Source organism: Elgaria multicarinata, chromosome 6 (assembly GCF_023053635.1).
Source record: "Elgaria multicarinata webbii isolate HBS135686 ecotype San Diego chromosome 6, rElgMul1.1.pri, whole genome shotgun sequence".
Classification (NCBI taxonomy): Eukaryota; Metazoa; Chordata; class Lepidosauria; order Squamata; family Anguidae; genus Elgaria; species Elgaria multicarinata.
Window position 1 is genome coordinate 13494997 of NC_086176.1, and position 22243 is coordinate 13517239.

A 22243-nucleotide genomic window follows, 5' to 3' on the forward strand; every position below is an offset into this window, starting at 1 on the left:
TTCCGTGATTAGGGATGGACAGCACAGTGAAGCCCAAGTAGACTGGGATTTTGAATTTTCTAGAATCCATAAAGTAATGGATTAGTGAATTTGTTACAGCTGTTCTGAACTGTATACTTGCATATAGATCTGCTTTGCACATCACAGTGGCAAATTTGTGAGGATGCACGCCACCTGTGAGCCACTTCCGCTATCTGTAGACAATCTCCAATTGGCTCAATTGGACGTTGTGAGTGTGACATGTGAACTTAGATTGCTGGGTTGCTTACCATGGTTTGTTGTTGTTAAATAACCCATGATTTGCTGTTGTAATGTGTAAACTGGCGTATACGATTGACCACAGTCAATAATTCTATATTGAGGTACTTTGTGTAGTCTGCATGTTTACTTGAAATAAGTTCCAGTGAGTTCAATGAGACTTGAACTCCACATGACGCACAGGGGATCCCAGGATCAGGGAGGGATAATCCCTCCCTTGCCCCAGGATCTCGCTCTACACTTTAGGCTCACTTTTTCTGTGGTCTCGGGCTGATCCCAAGACAGTGGAACATGTGGGTGAGCGTCGCAGTTTGTCCCGGTTCCTTGTGAGGAGCTGGGACCTGTGCCCATTGGGGGTAGGGTGGGGTGAGTGGGAAAAATAATTTAAAAAAAAATAAAAAAAATTACCTTTCGCCCACAAGTGTTCATGCACATCTTCTGTTTCTTTAAAAAACAAACAAAATGGCGGGCGCGACGTCCTCTCCTTCCAAGGCTGTTGCGCGCCGCGTGTAAGTAGAGGGGGATCCCGTGATAAAAACATCGGGAGATCATCACCCCTCTGTCGTGCAAGAACAGGTAGGTCTTGCTAAGGCCTAACTCTCAAGTAAATATACAGCCTAAGTGTATTTGTGCTACATTTGTTATGTACATTTTCTTACAGTCTTCATTATATGTTTCTATTTAGTTATTGGTATATCCTCTTTATGATACAAGCATTTATATAATTATCCTTCCCCGCCGGCATTTTATTGGGTGAAATTTTATATGCTAGTTTACTAGTAAGTGGAAGGAATATTTAAGATTTCAATTCATGACACTATCTGCAATGCAATTTCTTTGTGCTGCATCAGTATAGAACAGTTGTTCTGTATGTGAGGATATGAGTGGAGAAGCTAGTAATACAATGGGTTTATTAAATGCTGGAAAAAAAGACAGAAGAGCAGAAACAATTTAATCGGCAGCTAGAAGAGATAAAATGTATTTTGTTAAAAGGGGCAGACGAACGCTAAAAAAATCTGTGCACGTCCCTGGAGCATTACAACCAAATCTAGGAACTGTCATTCAAAGCAATACAGTCTGACGTTTGGAATTCTAAAATTCCTATGGGGCCTGGGGAGGCCTTTCTAGTGTCAACATGAAGGAATTTTTTTTGTTTGCTGTTACTGCACTTAAAATGCTTAATACGTCATGCTTATAAAGTTTAAAAAATACTTACTTTAATGAAAGTGAATAGTCATGTTTGCTGGTTTGACTATTCCTCACTAGATAGCTACATTCTTTACACAACCGCAAGAGGTTTTCTGCATCTGTCCGACTGATTGCTCCGTGATACCATCTACAAAAAAAGCCAAAAGCCACAAAGCAATTAAGACTTAGAGCAAACATGCCTTGAATTTACAAAACATCTAGCAATATCGCTGCTTTCATGTTTCAAAGACAGTTTAAAAAATAAGTAAGTAAATAGAGGACAAGTTGCAGCAAATGTTGTGCTTTGGAGCCTGATGGATTTCAGCAGGAGAGAGTTAAGCATCTGCAACACGTAGCATAGGCAAGCCTAAAGTTGAGGGCCACCCCTTGTCGTTTCTTGCCAACGTCTGTTGTTCAGGGGGTCTCCGGTCTCCAAACAAGGCGGTTCTATTTAGCTGTCATGGCTAATTATTCTTAATAGGCCTATTCTTCATGAATGTTTCTAATCTCTTTAAAAAGCCATCTAAGCCACCACGGGCTCATCTACACCAAGCAGGATATTCCACTGTGAAAGTGGTATGAAAGTGGTATATAAAAGGCAGGAGCCACACTACTGCTTTATAGCGGTATTGAAGTGCACTGACAACTGTTGGGCCCATTGACACATAACATATACCACTTTCATACCACTTTCATAGTGTTATATCCTGCTTGGTGTAGATGTGTCATGGGTCTCAACAGTTGTCAGGGCACTTCAGTAGCACTATAAAGCAGTAGTGTTGATCCTGCAGTGCACTTCAATACCGCTATAAAGCAGTAGTGTGGCTCCTGCCTTTTATATACCGCTTTCATACCACTTTCATAGTGGTATATCCTGCTTGGTGTAGATGAGCCCGTGGTGGCTTAGATGGCTTTATTAAAGAGATTAGACACATCCACTGTGTTCCCCTATGGTCATCTTTTTTTTCCAAACTGAAAAGCACCAAACACAGTAGCTTTTTCTCACAGGGAAAGGGGCGCCAGCCTTTTGGATCACTTTGCTTGCTCTTTTCTGTACTTTTCCCAGCTGTACAATATCCTTTTGGAAATGGGACCATTAGAACTCTACACAACATTCCAAATGCAGCTGTTTTGCAGATATGCATAAAAGCATTATGGCCACCTTAATTTCATCCCTTTCCTAATAATTCCCAGCCTTGACTTTCCCTTTTTCACTGATGAAGCAACACTGGGTTTTCAGTGATCCCACATTCTTCTTGATGATCACAGACTGGGCAGCAGCATGTATGTGCAATGAGGATTTTGTCACCTCACTATGTATCAGTCTGTTAAAAATACGTGATATTGTGAATAGTCCTGTCCTCTGTATTCCTACCCTCATACTCCTTGTCTATTTTGCTATAGTCTTCAAAATTAATAGTTTTGTTAAAGATGATTATAGTTTGTTCGGCAGTATACATTTACTAAATTAATTTAATAGTCTCCTTTTGGTGAAGTAACGCAGAAAAGGCAAGGCATGCTTATTTCAAAACAAGAGTGATACCCACAGATCTCAAGAGAGATTATTAAAATGGAAGTGCCTCTGGGGATGACTGAGTGATCACCCACATATCCTAAAGGACACCCTAATTGCTCAAAAATAGTCCTTTACGTTATGATCACAAGATATTCCAAGGGCATGTCATATACTACATTTATTCTACCTAAAGGCTGTTTTAAGTCTATGCTAAAAAATGTAAAATAAATGCAAATGTGACAGGTATGTTTGCAAACATACACACCATACTGCTACATTGGTCGGGGAGGTAGAATTGATTGTAGTCCCCTGCTGTGCGTATACATTGCAGGAAACTTGGGTTTGCCTCTGCGTGATGTGTGAAATGTTCCTTGTATAGAACCACTGAAAGGAGAATAAGACCAGATGCAGATTTACTTTCTATAAAGTGATGCAAAGCAAAACCGCCCGTGGGAGAAATGTGTTGGAAATCATCTGACCCCCTTTAGCAAACCATCAGCTTCTGCAAACAAACTTCTTCTAGGGATGAAGGGTTCTCCTTCCCTCCTTCCCCAGCCACTCCCACGGCGAAGTTTCAGTTTAACTTACATTTGTTTTTCCAGTGGGACAGTTGGATCCACTCTCTCCCCCAGGATTCCACAGAACTCAGGACTACCATGCTTGATAGGTTTGAAGCCTCCCCCTGGTGCCCGAAGCTGTCGACGCCGATCACTTGAAGATGGTGAAGGTGAAGATTGCCTCATTTCTCCCCCATTGAACTGGGCTGAAAGAAATGTTCAGGCAAAGGAATTACCTCCAAATCAGCCAACAACCCATATAATCTAACATAATAGCCAGGACAGTGATTTGTGCAAAGGTAGCACACAGCCTTCTCTAACCTTTAATTCATGTATTTTTTTATGACATGTCAACCGTTCTATCATAGCACTGTACCTAATGTACTCTTCCATTAGGAAGAGTGGGATGTTTGAGATAGTGAATGCATGAGGGTGTGTGTGTGTACCCACAACCTCCTGAGCCCCACTCCCCTGGCTGCTCCTATTCTCCTGAGAGCTTTATCACACCAGGGTTATACTGTGCAATCACTGTGAATTGCGTGCAAAGGACTCAGAAGTTCTCCACCTTATAATCTGCTTTTATGGTGAAGTACTCCCCCATGCATCCTGCTTTAATTGCGCTGCTTAACCAAAAGAAGTCCAAATTTTGGTACTACTTTTCGAGTGTATCATTTGTTATTTTCTGAGCGGCCACTGGAGCACAGGAGCAGAATTTGAAGAAAAATTAAACAAACGCTTACATCTGCGTAAGCTTTGAAGACAAAGACATCAAAACTGGCACAGTAATAGATATAAAGGAGAGCTTTAAGCATACCAAATTTGAATCGGATTGGGTCATCCGTTGATTTTTTATGATTTTTTTTACATTTCTCCCTTCAAACCCTTCGCAAAGCACTGCTGCTGGGGGTGTGATTAAGCAACAACAACGCCGACAACTTAGCGCTGTAGGGATAATTCGAGGGAAACAGGTATGTAGGGTGAAGCTTTGAGTCACTGGCCTGGTCTGTCTGGGTGTCTAGTTGCTTTCTACCAACACATCACAAACAGTCCCACTCTGAAAGGTCCAGGCTAAGGAAGCAGGCAGAGAGGCAGCCATCCCAGGCCACACGTTTCAGCAGGCACCACACCTGTCCATGCGTTGCTCTGGTGACTTGATGCCCACTGTGAGCAGATGCCAGACAGAACAGTGAGTGAGCGGCAGAGGGGGTTGGAGGATACAGTGCCCCCCTCTACGGCACTGTATCCTCCAACCCTCTCTATGCCAACTCAGGTGCAATGGAGGATGTTGTCCCATTGCCAGTGTTGACATAAAATTCAATGGCCAGTCCAGTTGGTTTCTGTATATGGAGTGTGTGTGTGTGTGTCTCATCTAAATAAATAAAAGTGTGCATGTGTGTCTCATCCTGTTCCTTCACCTCAGGCAGAGAAGTGTGTGTCCCACACAGAGGTTGAGAATTATTTCGTTAGCGTAAAAAAGATGTAAGACAACTGAATAGTTTAGCGATACACAATGAAGAAGGCGCTTGTATCCAACAGCAATTTAAAAACTTTCCCTCTCAGTAAGACCATGGATGGGATCCCAATGCTTATTTTTTCAAAGAAAACATGCAGTGTCTCACCCAGAATGAATGATTATACATTTGGAGTACCAGTCTGTAAGTAAACCAAGATAAGAGATCTTTTAACTTTCTAACTTGGGACTCTGGCTGAAGCAAATGGGAACTGTCAGGGTTCAATAGCTCAAAACATGTGCAGGTCAAGTTGACATTTAGAGTCTAGACCCAAAATGCCAACACTACCTTCTTCTCGTGTGTGTGTGTGTGTGTGTATGTATGTGTGTGTATATATATATATATATATAAACATGAGCCCTGAGTCAGTCTTTTCATAGGTCCAGAGCAGTTACCCAGCTACTTAAACTTTACAGCCAGAGACAGTATATGCAAGACCTTTTTTTTTTGGTTAAAGCTAGCTCCAAACCTTGCTTTGAAAAGAAAAGGAAGTGTTGAGGACACCATTTCCATATTCCTCACTGCAAACCAGAGTAGCACCATTGTTGCAGGTATATGTACCTAGTACCCACTGCCTCTGCAAATCACTCTCTAATGATTGTGAGGATGTGGCTGACCTTGGTTAGGCTCCAATACAGCCACTGAGGCTGGAAGACTTTGAGCTTCATCCCACGTACCTGCTTCCCTCGGATTATCCCTGTAGCGCTAAGCTTTCACGCTTGTTGTTTTTGCTACCAGGCGATAGCGATCCTTTGCATACCAGGAAGTGAGTTTAAGGGGGGAAATGTAAAAAAAATCATAAACAAATCAATGGATGAGCCAATTCAATTCAAATTTGGTATGCTTAAAGCTCTCCCTAATATCTATTACTGTGCCAGTTTTGGTGCCTTTATCTTTAAATCTTACGCAGATGTAAGCATTTCTTTAAAATCCTGCTCCTGCGCCGCAGCGGTGGCTTGGAAGATACGCTCAAAAAGTAGGGGCTAAATACAGCGAATCTTTTGGCTTTATAGCACAATTAAGGCAGGATTATAGCACAATTAAGACAGGGAGTCCTTCACAATCAAAGCAGATTTAAGGTGGAAAACTTCTGAGTCCTTTGCATGCAATTTGCAGTGATTGCACAGTATAATGCTGGTGTGATAAAGCTCTATATTAGACTCTCCAATGGGTTGGGGGGAAGTGAGAAGACAAGAGAACAGGGTTCATGTATGCAGCTCTTTGCTTGAAGCAGCGTCTCTCATTCCAGATAATCAGAGCCCTCAGGCACCATGACAGATGTCATTTGAAGCAGAACTTGAGTTCTCTACAGCATGCCGTATTTTTGCATTTTGGATCTCAAAACCCCTGTGGCTAAGGATGCAATCATATTAATGTTAAATTCTGCCTGGGGCATGCTGGTACTTGTAGGCCTTCTTTCTGCCTAAATGTACATAGGAGTGCCCCCAACGTCTCTTAACCTGCCCTAAGGGTGCTGGGAGAGGGCTTGGAGTCCAGCAGTGATGCACAGCCACTGCAGGCAGAAGACATGCAGTTACTGGGGATTCAGTCCTCCTGTCCTCTACTCGTTCTCCAGAGCAGAGACCCTGTGATGCCAGCAGGGCTAGGGAGGCCAGCACATTGGAGAGGGGTCCCCAAGTGGGAGCTTGGCAAGGAGAAGCTGGAGAACGAAACAACTCAATTCCTGCCCCAAAGCAGCCAGGTGAGCTCTGTTAACTCATCCTTTCCCCCTCCTGCACACAACCTGCGCATCTTGAATGGAGAGATGTCCCAAACCCTTGTAGTCTTCTAATTTTAGCAGTTTCTGCTTTTTATTTCTTTTTTGTGTTTGGGATTTTTTTTTTTAAAAAAAAATGAGTTTAAGCCACCTTGGAGTCCATCTGGGCTGAAATGAACAACAACAACAACAATAATTAAATAAATAAACCTGATGATTAAACAGAAATAGGGTGCAGGCCAGCTCTCAAAATGTTTTGAGGAAAGGACCCTTCTTCCAAGCACACATGAATACCAGAGGAAGGTTAAGAGTGAGATAAGGACTGTCCCAGTACCTCCGCAAAGGGTAAATTAAAACACATACACTAGGGCTATCTTAAGAGTGGGACTGAGGGGAATTCTTTTCAGCACAGACACACCAACATCAGTAACTGGATACAATACCAGGCATGTTTTTGGATAAGGCTAAAGTCTTTCCTGTATCTGTACAGACTTTTTAGTCACTTTATCATCTGTGAAACTATAGAACAGAGAACAGTAATCCTTAGAATTTATATTGTTTCCTGGCAAAGACAGTAGATATATTTGAGAGAGAGAAGGAAAAAAAACTGAATTTATTTTAGGAAGCTAGACAGTCTCCTAAATATTCATTAAACCATGCACGTCTGAGAGTTTCTTTATTGAATTGGCTCCTTAGTTTTTAGGAGATCATAACAGGAAGACGATTCAAGAAAAATGTTAAAGGAACCAATTCTGCTAGTATTTTATGGGTTTTCATGGAATTGTATCCAAGCAAGGCTTGCTGTGTACAGCAGTACCAAGTATAAATCACAACAAAGGCAAGGCTAATATAATATAATTTCAGGGGGGAACCTTGAAACTGGAATGTGAAAAGTACACATGACAGGGAATTGGATTCAAACTGATTCTTCCTCTGCCCTCTTCAAAAATAAAGGGCTTAAAGAATTGGTTCTTCTTTGGTTATCACTAAAGAACTTTGCATGCCACTGGTTCAATATTATCTTCAGTGTGTCATGGGCTGCATCCTATTTTCATTGCATCTATGGAGAAGTTTATATTCACAATATAAAAAGACAGTACAGCGGGCTCCTAGCTTTTCCTCACTACATTTAGTTAAGATACTTTTCGTCAATCAAGGGAAGTAATATGAGGTTGATGAAAGTATTTTAAAACACTGGTTTCCAACAAGTGGGCTCCATGAGTAGACCACCTGTTGATGTTTCTTCTTCTTGAGAGATGGTGAAAGGTAATAGGACAGGCAGAGCGGCTTAGACTTGGTGTATATATAATAGTTAACCTTGATTTGTTTCCTTCAGATCCTAAACTCTCAGTGAACTCATGGTGGTGTTAGCCAAGCTAAGGCCTGTCCCAGAGGGTGTGTATATGGAGGTATCTGTGAGACCTGCTTGTCATCTTTCAAGCAGAGAGGCTGAAGAGGTGGGACTAACAGTCCTGGTTCACACATAACATCAATTCATGGGTTGTTTAAACCATGAATTGGCAGGGCTGCACCAGGTCAAGCTGCTTCTCGCACACTCGCCACTTCTGCTTTGTATTTGCTTTCATCAACAATCTGGGAACTTGAATGGAGCATTCCTGGGTGGTTGATGAAAGTGGATGCAAAGCGGAAGTGGTGAGTGACTGGAAGTAGCACGCTTAGTTGCTTCACTGTGTCCGCGCCAATTCATGGGTTGTTATTATGTGCAAACTGGGCCACTTTAATTAAATCGTGATTTGCTTGGTGCAGAGACACAACCTTTAATAAGGTTTAATACAATCCATAGTTTACAATCCATTTCAAAACACAGTTTGCATCGTGATTTGCTGTTCATCCTTAAACCATAGTTAAGCTAAGCCTGCATAGAGTCAGAAAAACAGACGTACAATGATTAAACATGGAAGCCATCTTGCAATATGAGCGTAGTATAAGGGGAAAGGTGGATCCCTTGTCTAAGATGTTTGAAGACTGTTAGAGTAAAAAACATCATCTATCAATGTTAGAATAAAATTCTGTATGCTCATTTACAACAACAACCCAGTAGGGAAAAGAAGGGCTACTTCACAAAATATAACTTTCCTACATGGATAGCACATCCTTGTAGGAAAACCGTACATTTACCTTAAAGTACAACAAAGTACATGCAAATCTACATTCCAGGGAGTGCTTGTGCATGTAGAAAACAGTAATATGCTTGTAATACCATTATACTTTTCTAACATGGGCACAGCACCCTTAAATGGAGCTACATGAAAGGTATAATTACAGAAATAATTCATGTAAATTAAAATGTTCAGAAGCTTGCAGAATCATAATCGAGAAGCAAAGGCGCTGGAAAAAATTAACCAATCCAAATGGTTCATAAAATTTAATTACGTTTCATGTATTTATTCTGTAAAATATCAATACTTTTAAAGGTGTCAATCTTTGTGAGAGATATGTACGTAATCCCTTAAAAGAATATTTGTGTTAGACAAATCACACAACCAAACACTACTGATGGGACCTAATTCATTTACAACAGCCTTCAAGTAATTAAAAGCTGCAGCAAGCAATTATTTAACATGAGAAGTCAAACAGGAAATTCTGCTAATTGTGCATGAAAGGAAGGAAATCACATGTTTAACAGTGCGATCCATGTGTCTACACTGAAGTAAGTCCCACTGAGTTCAATATGACTTACTTCCAGGAAAGCATCGAGAGATTACAACTTCAACCACAAATACACAAATACTTGTTTACCAAGGGCAGTATCAACAACATATTTTTTACTAAGGACTTCTGTCTATTTATTATGGAGAAAATCCAGAGCACTTTTTCTAAAACATTTGATAATTAAGGCACATTTTAATGGATTAAAATTGTAGTCACATTCTATCCTTAAAGTACAAAAGGGTTATTTTTAGTGCTTAAGAGCTGTGTTTCTGCATGAGTCATTGTTCTGAATGTCCCTCCAAATTGGAAGGAGGCAAGTCCAAGGCAGTGACTCATGCAGAGATGCAACAGAAAGCCTCCTCTTAGATGAGTAGTTCAGTTGTATTTGCATTGGGAGTGACTGAGTGCTCTAATCATGGTCAATACAGACCTAGGATACAATTACTTCACTCCAGTGAAGGCTGATTAGACAGAACAAGAGAAGAACTGTAAATCATTCAGAGATACAGCAGGCAGTCTCGTCTATGAATGTTCATTGAACTTACAGGACACTTAATTTAATTTAAATATCCATGTGGCATACCAACAGTTCTCTTGCAGCCTATTAGCCTACCCTGGCCAGTGCACAGATGGGGAGTTACTGGTTCAGCATGTGAAAGGATTTATAAGGCAGTTAATTTGGTAAGATTGTTTTTATCAATAGGCAGAATTTCAGAAATGAAATAACTCCTAATCTTATCCAGTCACAGAACTCAAAATGCATTCCTTCAGCATTTTTCTGAACAATATAAGAAATAAACTAACCAACCAACCAAACATGAGACCGCTTAAGAATCTCACATAAGGCATTTGGAGCATTGCTGAAGGAAGAATGGGATATAAATGTAATAAATACATTTTTTAAAAAAAATACAAGCAATTTATTTATCCATTTGAGAACTTGGGAGTCTGGTTCCCAAGCAATAGAATATGAAAACGGATTTCCATTTTGAGAACACCACTTCATTCCGGCAAAGAATGATTTTGGCCTACCCTAGTTAAGAGCTAAAATAAATGCTTATTGATTTTTCTGTTTTGTTCTAACCTATCCTCTGCAGGAAAAGGATATGGAGGCAAAAGGGTGAGAAGCCATAACGTATTTCTGCTCTATTTTTAGCAAAAGAATTAGTGAATAGTTAAGGATAGTTTTTATACACCCACACTATGAAATACACACACAATGTGTACAGACATTTTCTCCACTAAACTACACAACTGACCACAACTACAAATGCTTACTGACATCCTTTTCCATTTATGAAAAATCTTCTCTAGAGTTTGCTCTGACGTTTCGGAGCCTAATAAAACTTGTATAGTTCTTTATATGAACATATGAAACTGGCTCACAACAAATTAAACCACTGATCTATTTAGCTCAGCATTTTCTACTAGGGTGACCATATGAAAAGGAGGACAGGGCTCCTGTATCTTTAACAGTTGTATTGAAAAGGGAATTTCAGTAGATGTCCTTTGTATATATGGAGAACCTGGTGAAATTTCCTCTTCATCACAACAGTTAAAGCTGCAGGTGCCCTGCCCTCTTTTAAATCTGGTCACTCTAGTATAGCTCCTGCAGCTTTAACTGCTGTGATGAAGAGGGAATTTCACTAGGTTCCCCATATATACAAATGACACCTGCTGAAATTCCCTTTTCAATACAACTGCTAAAGATACAGGAGCCCTGTCCTCTTTTTCATATGGTCACCCTACCTTTTGCAGATTGGGAGAACTGATGATAAGCACCCGCCATATGGCCTCAGTGGTGAGTTTCTACCAAACCCTATACTACTATCAAAACATCTGACTGCAAGTTACAAGATTACATAGTTTACATTTTATTTATTAATTACGCTTGTATCCCACCATTTTTTTCTCCAAGGAACCCAAGACAGTGTACATAATCCTCCTCCTATCCATTTAATCCTCACAACAACATCCCTGTGAGGTAGGCTGGGTTACCTCTGGTACCCATGTCACAGGTTGACCTTTTATTAAAAATGACCAGAACCTGAAATCATAAACCAGGGCACAACTCAGAGGCCAAAGGATCTCACACATTTTGTTATTCAAGAATATTTTTCAGCACACAAATTCGCCCTCCAGCTGGAGGCGTTTTGCTATTGCAAAAATCATACATTAAATATTCAGATTGCTGTTTCAGTGTCACACAGCCAACTGAGCACCACTGTTTTAGTTTTCATATACCGCTTCCAAATGAAAGAAAAATGTATGTCTAGATTGCACATAATCAACACACCTGCGTGGGAAGCAGCGGCAGCTCAGGCATTTCTCAAATTTGGAGAACAATCCAAACTAATAACTTCAAAGAACGTTAAGCATGTTTACAGTGAAGTTCGTAGAGTAATAACGCATTAGAACAAGAATTGCAATCAATCCTCAGAGTAGCAGCAAAAGCTAAAAAAATAAATAAAAATGGTGCCCACTGTGATGAAAACAGAAGCCAAATGTTTTTCTAAAAAATGTCTTCCTATGACGGGCTCTATAACAGAGTATACATTTTGAAATGCTTCTAAAAGAGTGGGGTGGGGGCTGTCAAATGAAAATCTCCATTCTTGTCTGTCTGTAGAAGTCACCCAACGGAGAAAACTGCATTTACTGCTAGACTTCTATTGATAATTGCTATTTTCAGCATGGAAACTTTGCATTTTATAATTCACATCTGTGCTCAAGGTGAATTCAATATGTTTAGTAGAATCTGTGGGTACCTGAATATTTGAAGACTTGATGCTGAAGTCAGAGAGGGTGGCTGTCACTTAGGCCATGGCTAGACCTACCGGGTCTAATGCGATCGAGGAGGGAGGATCTCATGATATGGTTACCGCGAGATCTCCCCCTCTGTCTACACACGGCATGCGACATCCTAGAAGGATGATGACGTCGCACCCACCATTTTTTTAAAAGGAGACGGAGTGCACGAGCGCTTGTGTGCAAAATGTGAGTTGTTTTTTAAAAGAAATAAATTTCCCTGCTCCCCACATCTCAATCCTGATGGGCACAGAGCTCCTGAGGTTACCCAGGAGCTCCTCCTGGTTACTCACGAGGAGCCAGGACAACCGCGACGCCCGGCCACACGTTCCGCCGTCTCGGGATCATCCCGAGATGTGGAAAAAACACAACAGAAGTGTAGGGCAATATCCGGAGCCAAGGGACGGATCATCTGTCCCTGCTCCCAGGATGCCCTGTGCGTCATGTGGATGCACAGGGACGATCCCTGGGATATTGGCCTGTCTAGCTAAGCTGGGCCCAACAGACACTGTCTTAGGCAGATAAAAGTGTCTCCTCATCACAGCTATGGGAGCAGCAAAAGTCATACGTGCACGTAATTCCTGGCATCATGCAAGGATGCAGTAATTCATTTGGCTGACTGGCTTGTCTTCCTTATATCTTTCAAAGTTTGCCGGCAAGCGCAAAGTATTTCATCTGCTTGTGCAAACGGAATGACAGTCTTCTGTCCGACAGACTAGCGAAAATAAATCATCCTACAAGATTATGAATATTTTTAAAGCCTTCTGATCTCTCAACAACAAGTAACAACCTCCTTCTGTAGCTGTTGTTCTGCCCAATGTATGTGATTAAACTAGGTATTTTGAATCCAAACAGAGGTCTATTCAAGTACATACTGCCAGCTGTGGTAGTTGGGTGGAAGCCACATATAGTATTTACTCAGTCATTTTAGTATGAAATTGGCTTTAAGAAAAATTAATGAGCGTCAAGTAATAAACCTAATGCCTGCTGCAGATTAGACTGCAGTGAAGAAAATGTCCTGTTTGCTTTGAGGATTTATTTTAACATAGAGTTCATTTATTCTTCAGACTAAACAAGTATCAATAACTTAAATTTTGTCAGCTTCAATCAGTTCACACATGACAACCGAGTTTTTTTTAAAAACACACAAACACACACAAAACGATGGGCTGTTGTGAATGAGGCAGTGTGTTAGTTCATGTGGCTCAATTGCTCTCACTTCCAGCTCTTGCTTGTCAGAAGAGAGACAAGCCAGAGTTTCAGGTTTGGATGACAAGATAAAACTACCCAGGGATGAAGCAAGGCTGTTTATCTGCTCCCACTGGCAGACGAAACCAGGCGGGAATGATCGAGCAGCAGGGACTAGCACATTGGTTCATTCATGACAATCCAGGGTTTTTTAAAAAACTGGGTTGTTGTTGTGTGCAAGCAGAACTGTGGGCAAATTCAGACATCGTGCCAAACTACAGTTAAAGACGTTTCTCTATGGTTGGTGTGATGCTTACGTTGACAAACCATGGCTTGTGATCAGCCAGAAAATTAGAATCGGGAACCACAGTTTGAAGTGGGTTTGCAAACCATAGTTTGTAGTTTGGCACAATATATGAAAGGACAAACTATAGTTACAGCTGATACTCTGCCTCTGGAAGCCAGAGATTGCATTGCTGAGCGATTCTGTATCACATATCACTAAGTCAACAATTTACTACTATTCAGTATATATTGGATGTAACGATACCGCTAATTCAGATTTTCAATTAAGTAAAAAACCAATAGGTAGTATTAATTCAGGGAGAGAAAAAGACATAAAGGGTGTGTGTGTGTGTGTGTGTGTGTGTGTGTGTGTGTGTGTATGTATCTCTCTCTCTCTCTCTTTCTCTTTACAGTTGCAGTTTCTCATTGGATAAAATTTTCATTATGGTGAGGAAAAGAACAATTTGTAACGCACAGGTTTCTTCCCATCTATTGCAACCAAAATTAAGTATAACATCAAAATACAAAACTTTCCCCAGAAGGCTGCTTAGGGATTCTTATTTTTTTGCAACAGACTCATTTCACTTGTGCCAGGAAATCAATTAGTGCTAAGGAATCATTCCAGCATCCGGTTACACAGTGATGAGTAATCACAGCATTCATTTTCCGTGAAAGGAAATGGGGTAACATCTCTTAAAGGCTTCTCCATTGCTCTGCCCTCGGGCAACAGCAGCACCCACAATCTTGGTCTGTCTCTCCTTCTGCCTCAAACTAGCAGAGAACAGATTGTTCCTCCTGCCTCTCCCACTGGTTACTGGAGCTTCTGCTGTGAGGTTTTTATTATGGGCAAATAAAAGACTGAAATTAAGAAGCAATGGAGTAATTTAAAAAGGTTCAATCACCTGCTGACCATCCCATGAGCTAGAGATGTGAAGGGCCGGAAAAAACCTGGAAATTTTTTGGGAAAAAGCTATTTTTACCGAAGCCTTTATTGGTTTCACCCCGAAAAATTGAAAAAAATGAAGAAAAAATGGATTATGGGATGTTTTATTTTAGCATGATGAATAAAATGTTTAAGACAAGGTGTTCAAATGTTTACTTCCCTCAATGATTTCTAAAAACTATGTACAGTATCAGATAATCACAATTTCTGTGCACCGAGGACAAGCAAGTCCTAGGTCGCAAACTGAGACTACAACTCTCAAATGCGAGAGCAAGATGCATTTCTGCCTCTAGGGGGCACTGCCATTGAAGCAGACACTGAAACTGATAGTGATCGCTATAGTTCAGGAAATGAGTCTGATTACATTTCGTGCATATTCATTGAATCTTGGTCCCCCCCTTTTTTTCTCAGTTCTTTTTATGGGAATGGGGGCTTTATGTCTTGACACTGGAGGACTAGCGGAGGCATAAATACTTTTCCTTGTGACTCATGTTGATGGTTTCCTCTGTTGTTGTTGTTTTAAATTATTTTTTGCCTGCTCCTCATGAACTGGCAAAACCAAAGAGGTTCCTTACAGTTTGGGAGCTTGTAGCTCCATTGTTATTTAAGCCATGGCACATGCAGCCATGTACTGGGAACCATCTGCCTAATTAGCCACCCAGGCGTGGCTTGTTGCATTATCCAAACCCAGGTGGCATGGCTTGTTGGAGGAGGAAACATGGCCTGTTTGGGGTTATTTGAGGGTTGCTTTCACTTCCAACAAGCCATGCCACTGGGTTCGGATGATATGACAAGCTGCGCCTGGGCAAGTAATTAAGCAAATGGCGCTTGGCATGGTTTAAACAAGCCACCATGGCTTGTTTAAGCTGTGGTCTTTGTGTGAACAGGGCCAATACATTTGATAGTCAACTCCTTTGTATTTGTATGTACACAATAGTGGCAAAAAAACCTCTCCGCCCTGCCCTCACTACTCAGAGAACTGTTTCACAGCCCCAAACATTAAAAGTCAAAGTAACTTTTGCAACGCGGCAGCATCTACCAAATGGGTACAAACTGCCTGTTTCCCCGGCAACCCTAAGGACTGCTCTTGAGAGTTCAACTCATGTGCTCTTCTCTTTCAGCTGTCATAACAAGAGCCCTCCATTATATCTCCATTTCCTGCCTCGGCTCCTTCAGCCACGAGGCCCCTTAAATGCACTTCAGGATGCAACAGACAATGGAGGTCTGAACTGACCAAGCCATTGCCACAAGAAGTGTGGCCAGGAGGTCTTCGTCTGCAAGGGTAGTTGCCGAAATGGCTGGAGAGTGAGATGAACTGCCAACTTGAGTCTGTACAGCTGGCTTGTATGCCTGACAGTTACTAAACCAGCAAACAAGCTATCCTTCATTTCTGTTGGATGCTAGGCTGGTTCACTTTCAAAAATCAAGGGAGACCTCAGATAAGAGTAAATCATGATCCACCCTCCAACTGCTGTTATTCGTCAAAATAACTTCATATTTCAAGGAAGCTTCAACTAGTGACTGCCAAGATCAACATAGAACAGGAGTACTTCTTTGAAAATACAGAATAACTTGGCTCCAGGGAAATATTCAATAAGCAAGGAGCCCCAGCTAAAAGAGAATGTGGACATGTACAACAAAAATGTTACTTACTAGTTGATCACTCGTCACCAAAGTAACCGCCCCTGGTATTGTATGTGAACCCATTTGCAATGGCAACAGTTTGCTTGTTTTCTCTTTTTCCCATGTTACTAGCCTCTGTGGACTTCACATGTTCAGTTCAAGTGATAACCATGACACTACATGACAACTCACAATGGACCATCACCACCTATCCTAGTTTCCATTATTGGTTAATAGCTTGAAGTTTAAAGAGAGAGCCAGTGCTTTGCAATGACCCATCCCATTATGGCCATCACTCAGTGTGATGAGCACATGCTTTGCATGCAGAGGGTCCCAGGTTTGATCCCTGGCTTCTCCAGGTAGGGCAAGGAAAGAATCCCACCTGAAACCCTTTGAGAGCCACTGCCAGTCAGTGTCGACAGTACTGGGCTAGATGGACCAATGGTCTGACTCAGCATAAGGCAGCTTCCTATGTTCCTATTACAGACACTAGGAGGCCTACACAACTTGTGGTCACCAACCTGAATGCAGCCCGCTGGCTATATATTGTAGTCTGTCATTGCTTCACAAATATCTTGGCTTTGCATTTCCACATAAGAGCCAATTCTTGGGTACCATCTCTGTTATATTCTGGTATGACCAAGAAGTGGAACTCAGAGCAAGGCGAGTCAAACAGGGGTGGGCTTGGTTCTTAATTACTCCCACTGAATTGTATGGGAAAGTAGTAAAACAGCTATAATAAGAACATGCCTTGCTGGATCGGACCAAGGTCCATATAGTCTAGCATTCTCTTTCCAAAAGTAGCCAGCCAGATTGCTCTGGGAGGCTCTCAAGGAATACATGAAAGTGATCCAGCATCCCATGTGATTTATCTCCATTAGGGACTCCCAAGACATCTCGAGTCAGAAACCTCATGGCCTTGAGGCTGGAGTTGAGCCTGGTGACTGTGTGTGGGGACAGGGACGGTGTGTGCGCTCAAGCCTCAGAACCTTCTTCAGGCATAAAAGGGAATAGAGGCGTGATGTGCAGGCAGTACAAAAACTCTTGATTGAGTAGGCCTGTTATAAATACCAGGGGCTCAGCCAACATGGAGCATTTCTCACCTGCTGTTCTTCAGGCTACACTGCTCAAGCCCATTCTTCCAGCCAGGGCCAGCATCAACACCTGGCACCCTCAGGCAGCTGCCAGGGCCTACTGGCTCTCACATCAATACCAGTATGACCCATCCACTGGCTGCAGGCTTATTAGGCAGTAACTGGGGTGTCTGGCAAACTGCTTGCCTAGATAAATTTCCCAGAATCCCCCAAGTACTCAATGTACTCCAAGGCTTCGTGGAAAGTATTTAGCATGGCAGGCAGCTGCCCACACCTAGCTACTGTCATCAGGTGTACCCACAGTTGGGAAGGGGGCTCCAGCCCTGCTTCTAGAAACCAACTTTAGGGACCCTGTGCTGGACAACACCCATTCCAAAGTTTGTATTTGGGTACCACTGCTCCATTGGCCTGGTCTTGCCCTGACCATTTCCATCACTTCATATTCAGGGGTAAACAGGCTAATATTAAGGGGCAAACTGAACACCGAGGTTCCAGTTAGTTCTCTTACCTGGCAGCCATAGAAATTCAGTCACAAGGATTTATACTGGAAACCGTAAAATTCCTTTTCTGTGCTTTAACAATACTTAACGTCTCTCCCCAAGACGTACAAAAAGCGAGCTGTAGAAATGGGCTCCTCACCTGCTAAGGCTGGAATGGTGACCTTGTTCCACTCCCACGGTTGGTCGTATTCATCCGCGGGCCTGTCGTCATCCTGCGGCAACTTGCTCTCTCTCAAGCGCTGACTCACAACACTTTCCGAATCTGACTCCACACCATTGCCTTCAGGTTCGTAAGGCGTGTCGTACAGCTGGATGTCTTTCTGCTGGGGTTTCATACTATCTTGCCTCTGGAACTCTGTCAGGAGGGGAAAATAATTGGGTTAATTTGTCTCCTCGCAGCAGTCCACACACACACACACACACACACACACACACACGAGAGAGAGTCCTACATAATATACTAAGGGGTGGTGGTGGTGAATGCAAACATCAAAACAGCAACAGCAGCAGTACGGGAACAGCAAGCTGCTAAAAGGTTTCCAAATTTAATGTTCCTCTCAACCAGGAAAAAAGACAAGAAACCGATCAATGCTTTCAGTAATAGTTTATTAGAACACTTGCAACATTGTTTGTTTTTCATTGGCCAGATGGCAATATAAATCAACCAAAATACCAGTGAATGTAAGAACAGATAAGAAATGCTACAATAATTAAAGTAATCGTTTACAGAAAGCCTGTATAACTCGCAACTCAACAAGCCTAACATAGCTCGCTAGTCAAGCATCACGGCAGCTTTTCCCAAGCTGATGATGCCCTCCAGATGTGTTGGACTGCAACTCCCATCTGGGAATGATGGGAGTTGCAGTCCAACACATCTGGGGGGGACCAGGTTGGGGAAAGCTGCATTATGGCCTGCCAGACTGAACAGTGAAAATGGGAGGTTTAGAGAGCTGCTGGTGAGTTTGCCGTACTTGGCTAATGGGCTGTGCTTGCCTTGCAATTTCTTCAGACCTTCCTGAGAATATTGTTTTAAAAGCGGGGTGCTTGAAAAAAAACACTATGTCCTCACAAGCACTGTAATGTTTTGCAGAATCTGTGAACAAGGCTGTCTTATATGAAATCCGGCATCTGTGCAAACCTTTAATGCCCAGTCTCTGAAGACTAGCCTTCTTAATCTCTCACAAACCTCCCCACCCTGCAGCCAATTCTTTTAATTATTATATTGCCCCCACATTTCTAAACTTCACATGTAAAAATCAGCTTTGGGTGGTCAGTGTTGGCTAAGGCAGTACTTTTGAATGGTGATAGCATGCAATAAATACTTCAAATTCCTAAGGGCCTGCATCAAATTGTCAGTCGCTTGGGCAATTTCAGACATGAAGTTGTAGCTTGTTGCCTTCGGAAATCCGTAATACACAAGACTTGTCAACAACCAACTTTAAATCACAAGTTATTTTTTTTATAGGTTATCAATTAATTATTGTTGTGAAGTGCCCAGAGAGCTTCGGCTATTAGGTGGGATAGAAATGTATTAAACACATAAATAAATAAATCACGGGGAAAGGAACCCTTAATAAATACTTGATGTGACAGATTGCTGTTATTAACCTTTTAGTTGGAAATTTCCAACATTCCGCCTGAGAAGTTTTCAAACTGAGGCGAGGCACTGGCCTGATGCAGGCATAAACTTGGTTAACTCTAACCAGGGTCTGTTGCTTAACCCTGGTTAAGAGGCCCTCCACCCCCACAAGTGTACAATAAAACTGTGCCTTAGCTTGCTGAACTACAGCCTGCTCCCAGAGGATGTAGCACGGGAGACAACAGCAGAACCTGCTTGTCACCTTCTAGGCAGGAGGGAGGGTGAAGATGTCAAGGAAATTGCCTTAACCCTGGTTTGCCTGGGGGTAGAGCAAATGCTTAACTGTTATTAAAGCAAATCCACTTCAAGCCATAGTTTCGCTTTCTGATTTGTGGCCAACCCTTACCTTAACCATAGCTTTGGTATTGTTAGATGTCATGCTAAACCATGATTAAAGGGAAACCAAAGCACTATGGTTAAAAGCACTGCATAAGGCACTGTCTATGTAGGTGCCTAAATATTGAAACTCCTTTAAACTGTTTTGAGTTTCAATTTTATTCAGTAGTAGTAGAGGGAAAGGGCTTCCCTGAAAGTGAAATCAAAACACACTTTCCCTTTCCTAAGTTGTGCTACAAGCACAGTGTTAACATGATGGATTTTGACAGCTCTGCCTGGCTCAGAATACCTAAGTATCAGCTATACATACGAAACAGAACTGGGGCACTTTTCATCATGAAAGTCGTAATTGCTACTACTGCTGTAAGCTTTAAAATGCCCCTCGGAACAACCGAGGAATCCTAACGTGTGTTAACTCTACTTACTTGGGAGACTGGCTTTGGGGATTACAAGGCCATGGGGAGTATTCATCCAGAGAGAGAGAGAGAGAGGCAAGAGCAATCAGGAGTATGTTCCGAACAAAAGGCTTCGCAGAGGCTATTTCAAGCTCTCTTTGATGATTACATTATAATGCTCTGGATTTGTGATTATTAATATTATCCTTTGATTTCTTAATTCTGATGAAGAAAATGCTTTGTGTGTGTAAAACCAGGCTTATTAAGGTAATCTAAGTTCAACAATAGTACAGAGGATTCACATTTTCAATGTCAAATAACATGTGATGAACAGGTGAGTGTCACTAAAATGGGAAGTATAAAGCCAGACTAGGGGCTTGTCTATATGGCTTGTTTAGCCTGACCTAAATGCGCATATTCGTGTTTCAGGACACATGACGCAGCCGTCCATTTGCCGTAGTGCTGGGTTTTTAACGCGATAATGCGCAGATTCGCATTTGCGATCTACTGCGACTTTTAGTTCATGTCTGAGTTTGCACTGCGTTATGGTTATGCTGAGGGAATTAAATCGCATTTTGATATGTGGGCGGAGCTTTGAGGGTAGGACAATGTGATTGGCCGATTTCCCACCTATCATCTGCCTCGTTCGCTCGCACCGTTTTTAGATTGAATTCTCTGATTCTGCGGAGCTCCACAGAGAGAGCTTTTCACTTCACAAAATCACAGTATGTAGCATGGAAAACCTTTTCAAGGCAGAAAGAGTTATAAAACCAGACAAATCAACAGTACACCACTCAAAACAGTGGCTAAAACTCCGGGAAAAACACTAATCATTAAAATCACAGGTGTTTTTTTTAAGGCCTGGGGAGGGTATGCCACAGGTGGGGAACAAGGAGTGAGAAGGCCTCTCCCCGGTAGCCACTCACATCACTTGACTTGACTGGGACACCCAGAGCAGAGCAAAAAGATGTCATGATTTAGGGAGATATGTGAGTCACCATGGCTTGGCCTCTCTTTTGACGTAGATCACCTTTGATCACTCCTTGCTTCTTTAAAAACACACATATCCTAACCAACATGGCAACTGATTGTAATCTCCAAGGGCTCTGAGGACAGCTGGGAAATTGCATGGAGTGCAGCCGCCTTCCCTCATGGCTCATCTTTGTTCCTCCTGGCGAGACTCATTCCACAAGCCAACCAAGCCATTCTGCAACTGCTGGGATTTCCCACACTAAAGAGGATTGACTTCACCAAGAAGACAGGAGCCTTCGGGAGCCCTTTGGACTGTAGAAATCCTACAGAGGCAACCACAGAGACTCTACATTGATGCAGCTTGATTTTTGCCATATTTTTGGTGCTAAATGAAGAACAATGTATGCATGACAGCTTTTTATCACCCCACCCCCACCCCACCCCACCACATACATAGACTGTGCTTGCTACCCTTGCCTTTCCCATCTTACCCCGGAATCCATTGCCACCCCTTGCTTTCCCACTGACCGAACCTAGACTGGGAGTCCCCTGGGGCAGCAAGACCCTGAACTTTTGCTTATCATAGAATAGTAAAGTTGGAAGGGGCCTACAAGGTCATCGAGTCCAACCCCCTGCTCATTGCAGGAATCTACCTTAAAGCATACCTGACAGATGGCTGTCCAGCTGCCTCTTGAATGCCTCTAGTGTGGGAGAGCCCACCACCTCCCTAGGTTATTATTTATTTAATTATTTATATAGCACTAACAATGTACTTGGTGCTGTACAAAATATACAAATAAAACAGCGATACCCTGCCTAGAGGCTTACAACCTAAAATCACATTAAAACATATGAAGGGGGAAAGGGATTCACAAAACAGAAATAAGAGAATAATCATAGTAATAAGAACAACTGGTTCCATTGTCGTACTGCTCTAACAGTTAGGAAGTTTATCCTGATGTCCAGCCGGAATATTTCTCCGCAAAGTGCTCTGCACATGCAGTGTGAATCTTAGTTCTATGCAGGTGTTCAAACGGCTCGCA

At 42.1% G+C, this 22243-nt stretch overlaps 1 protein-coding gene across 1 annotated transcript in view; it reads right to left on the reverse strand.

Moving 5' to 3' along the window:
- The window catches only part of SHB (SH2 domain containing adaptor protein B), a 148790-nt gene that overhangs the window by 32690 nt on the left and 93857 nt on the right, over positions 1-22243 (reverse strand). Inside the window, 3 exon segments of the mRNA XM_063129073.1 lie at positions 1475-1594; positions 3551-3725; positions 17998-18213. Coding sequence (XP_062985143.1) covers positions 1475-1594; positions 3551-3725; positions 17998-18213 — 511 coding nt within the window.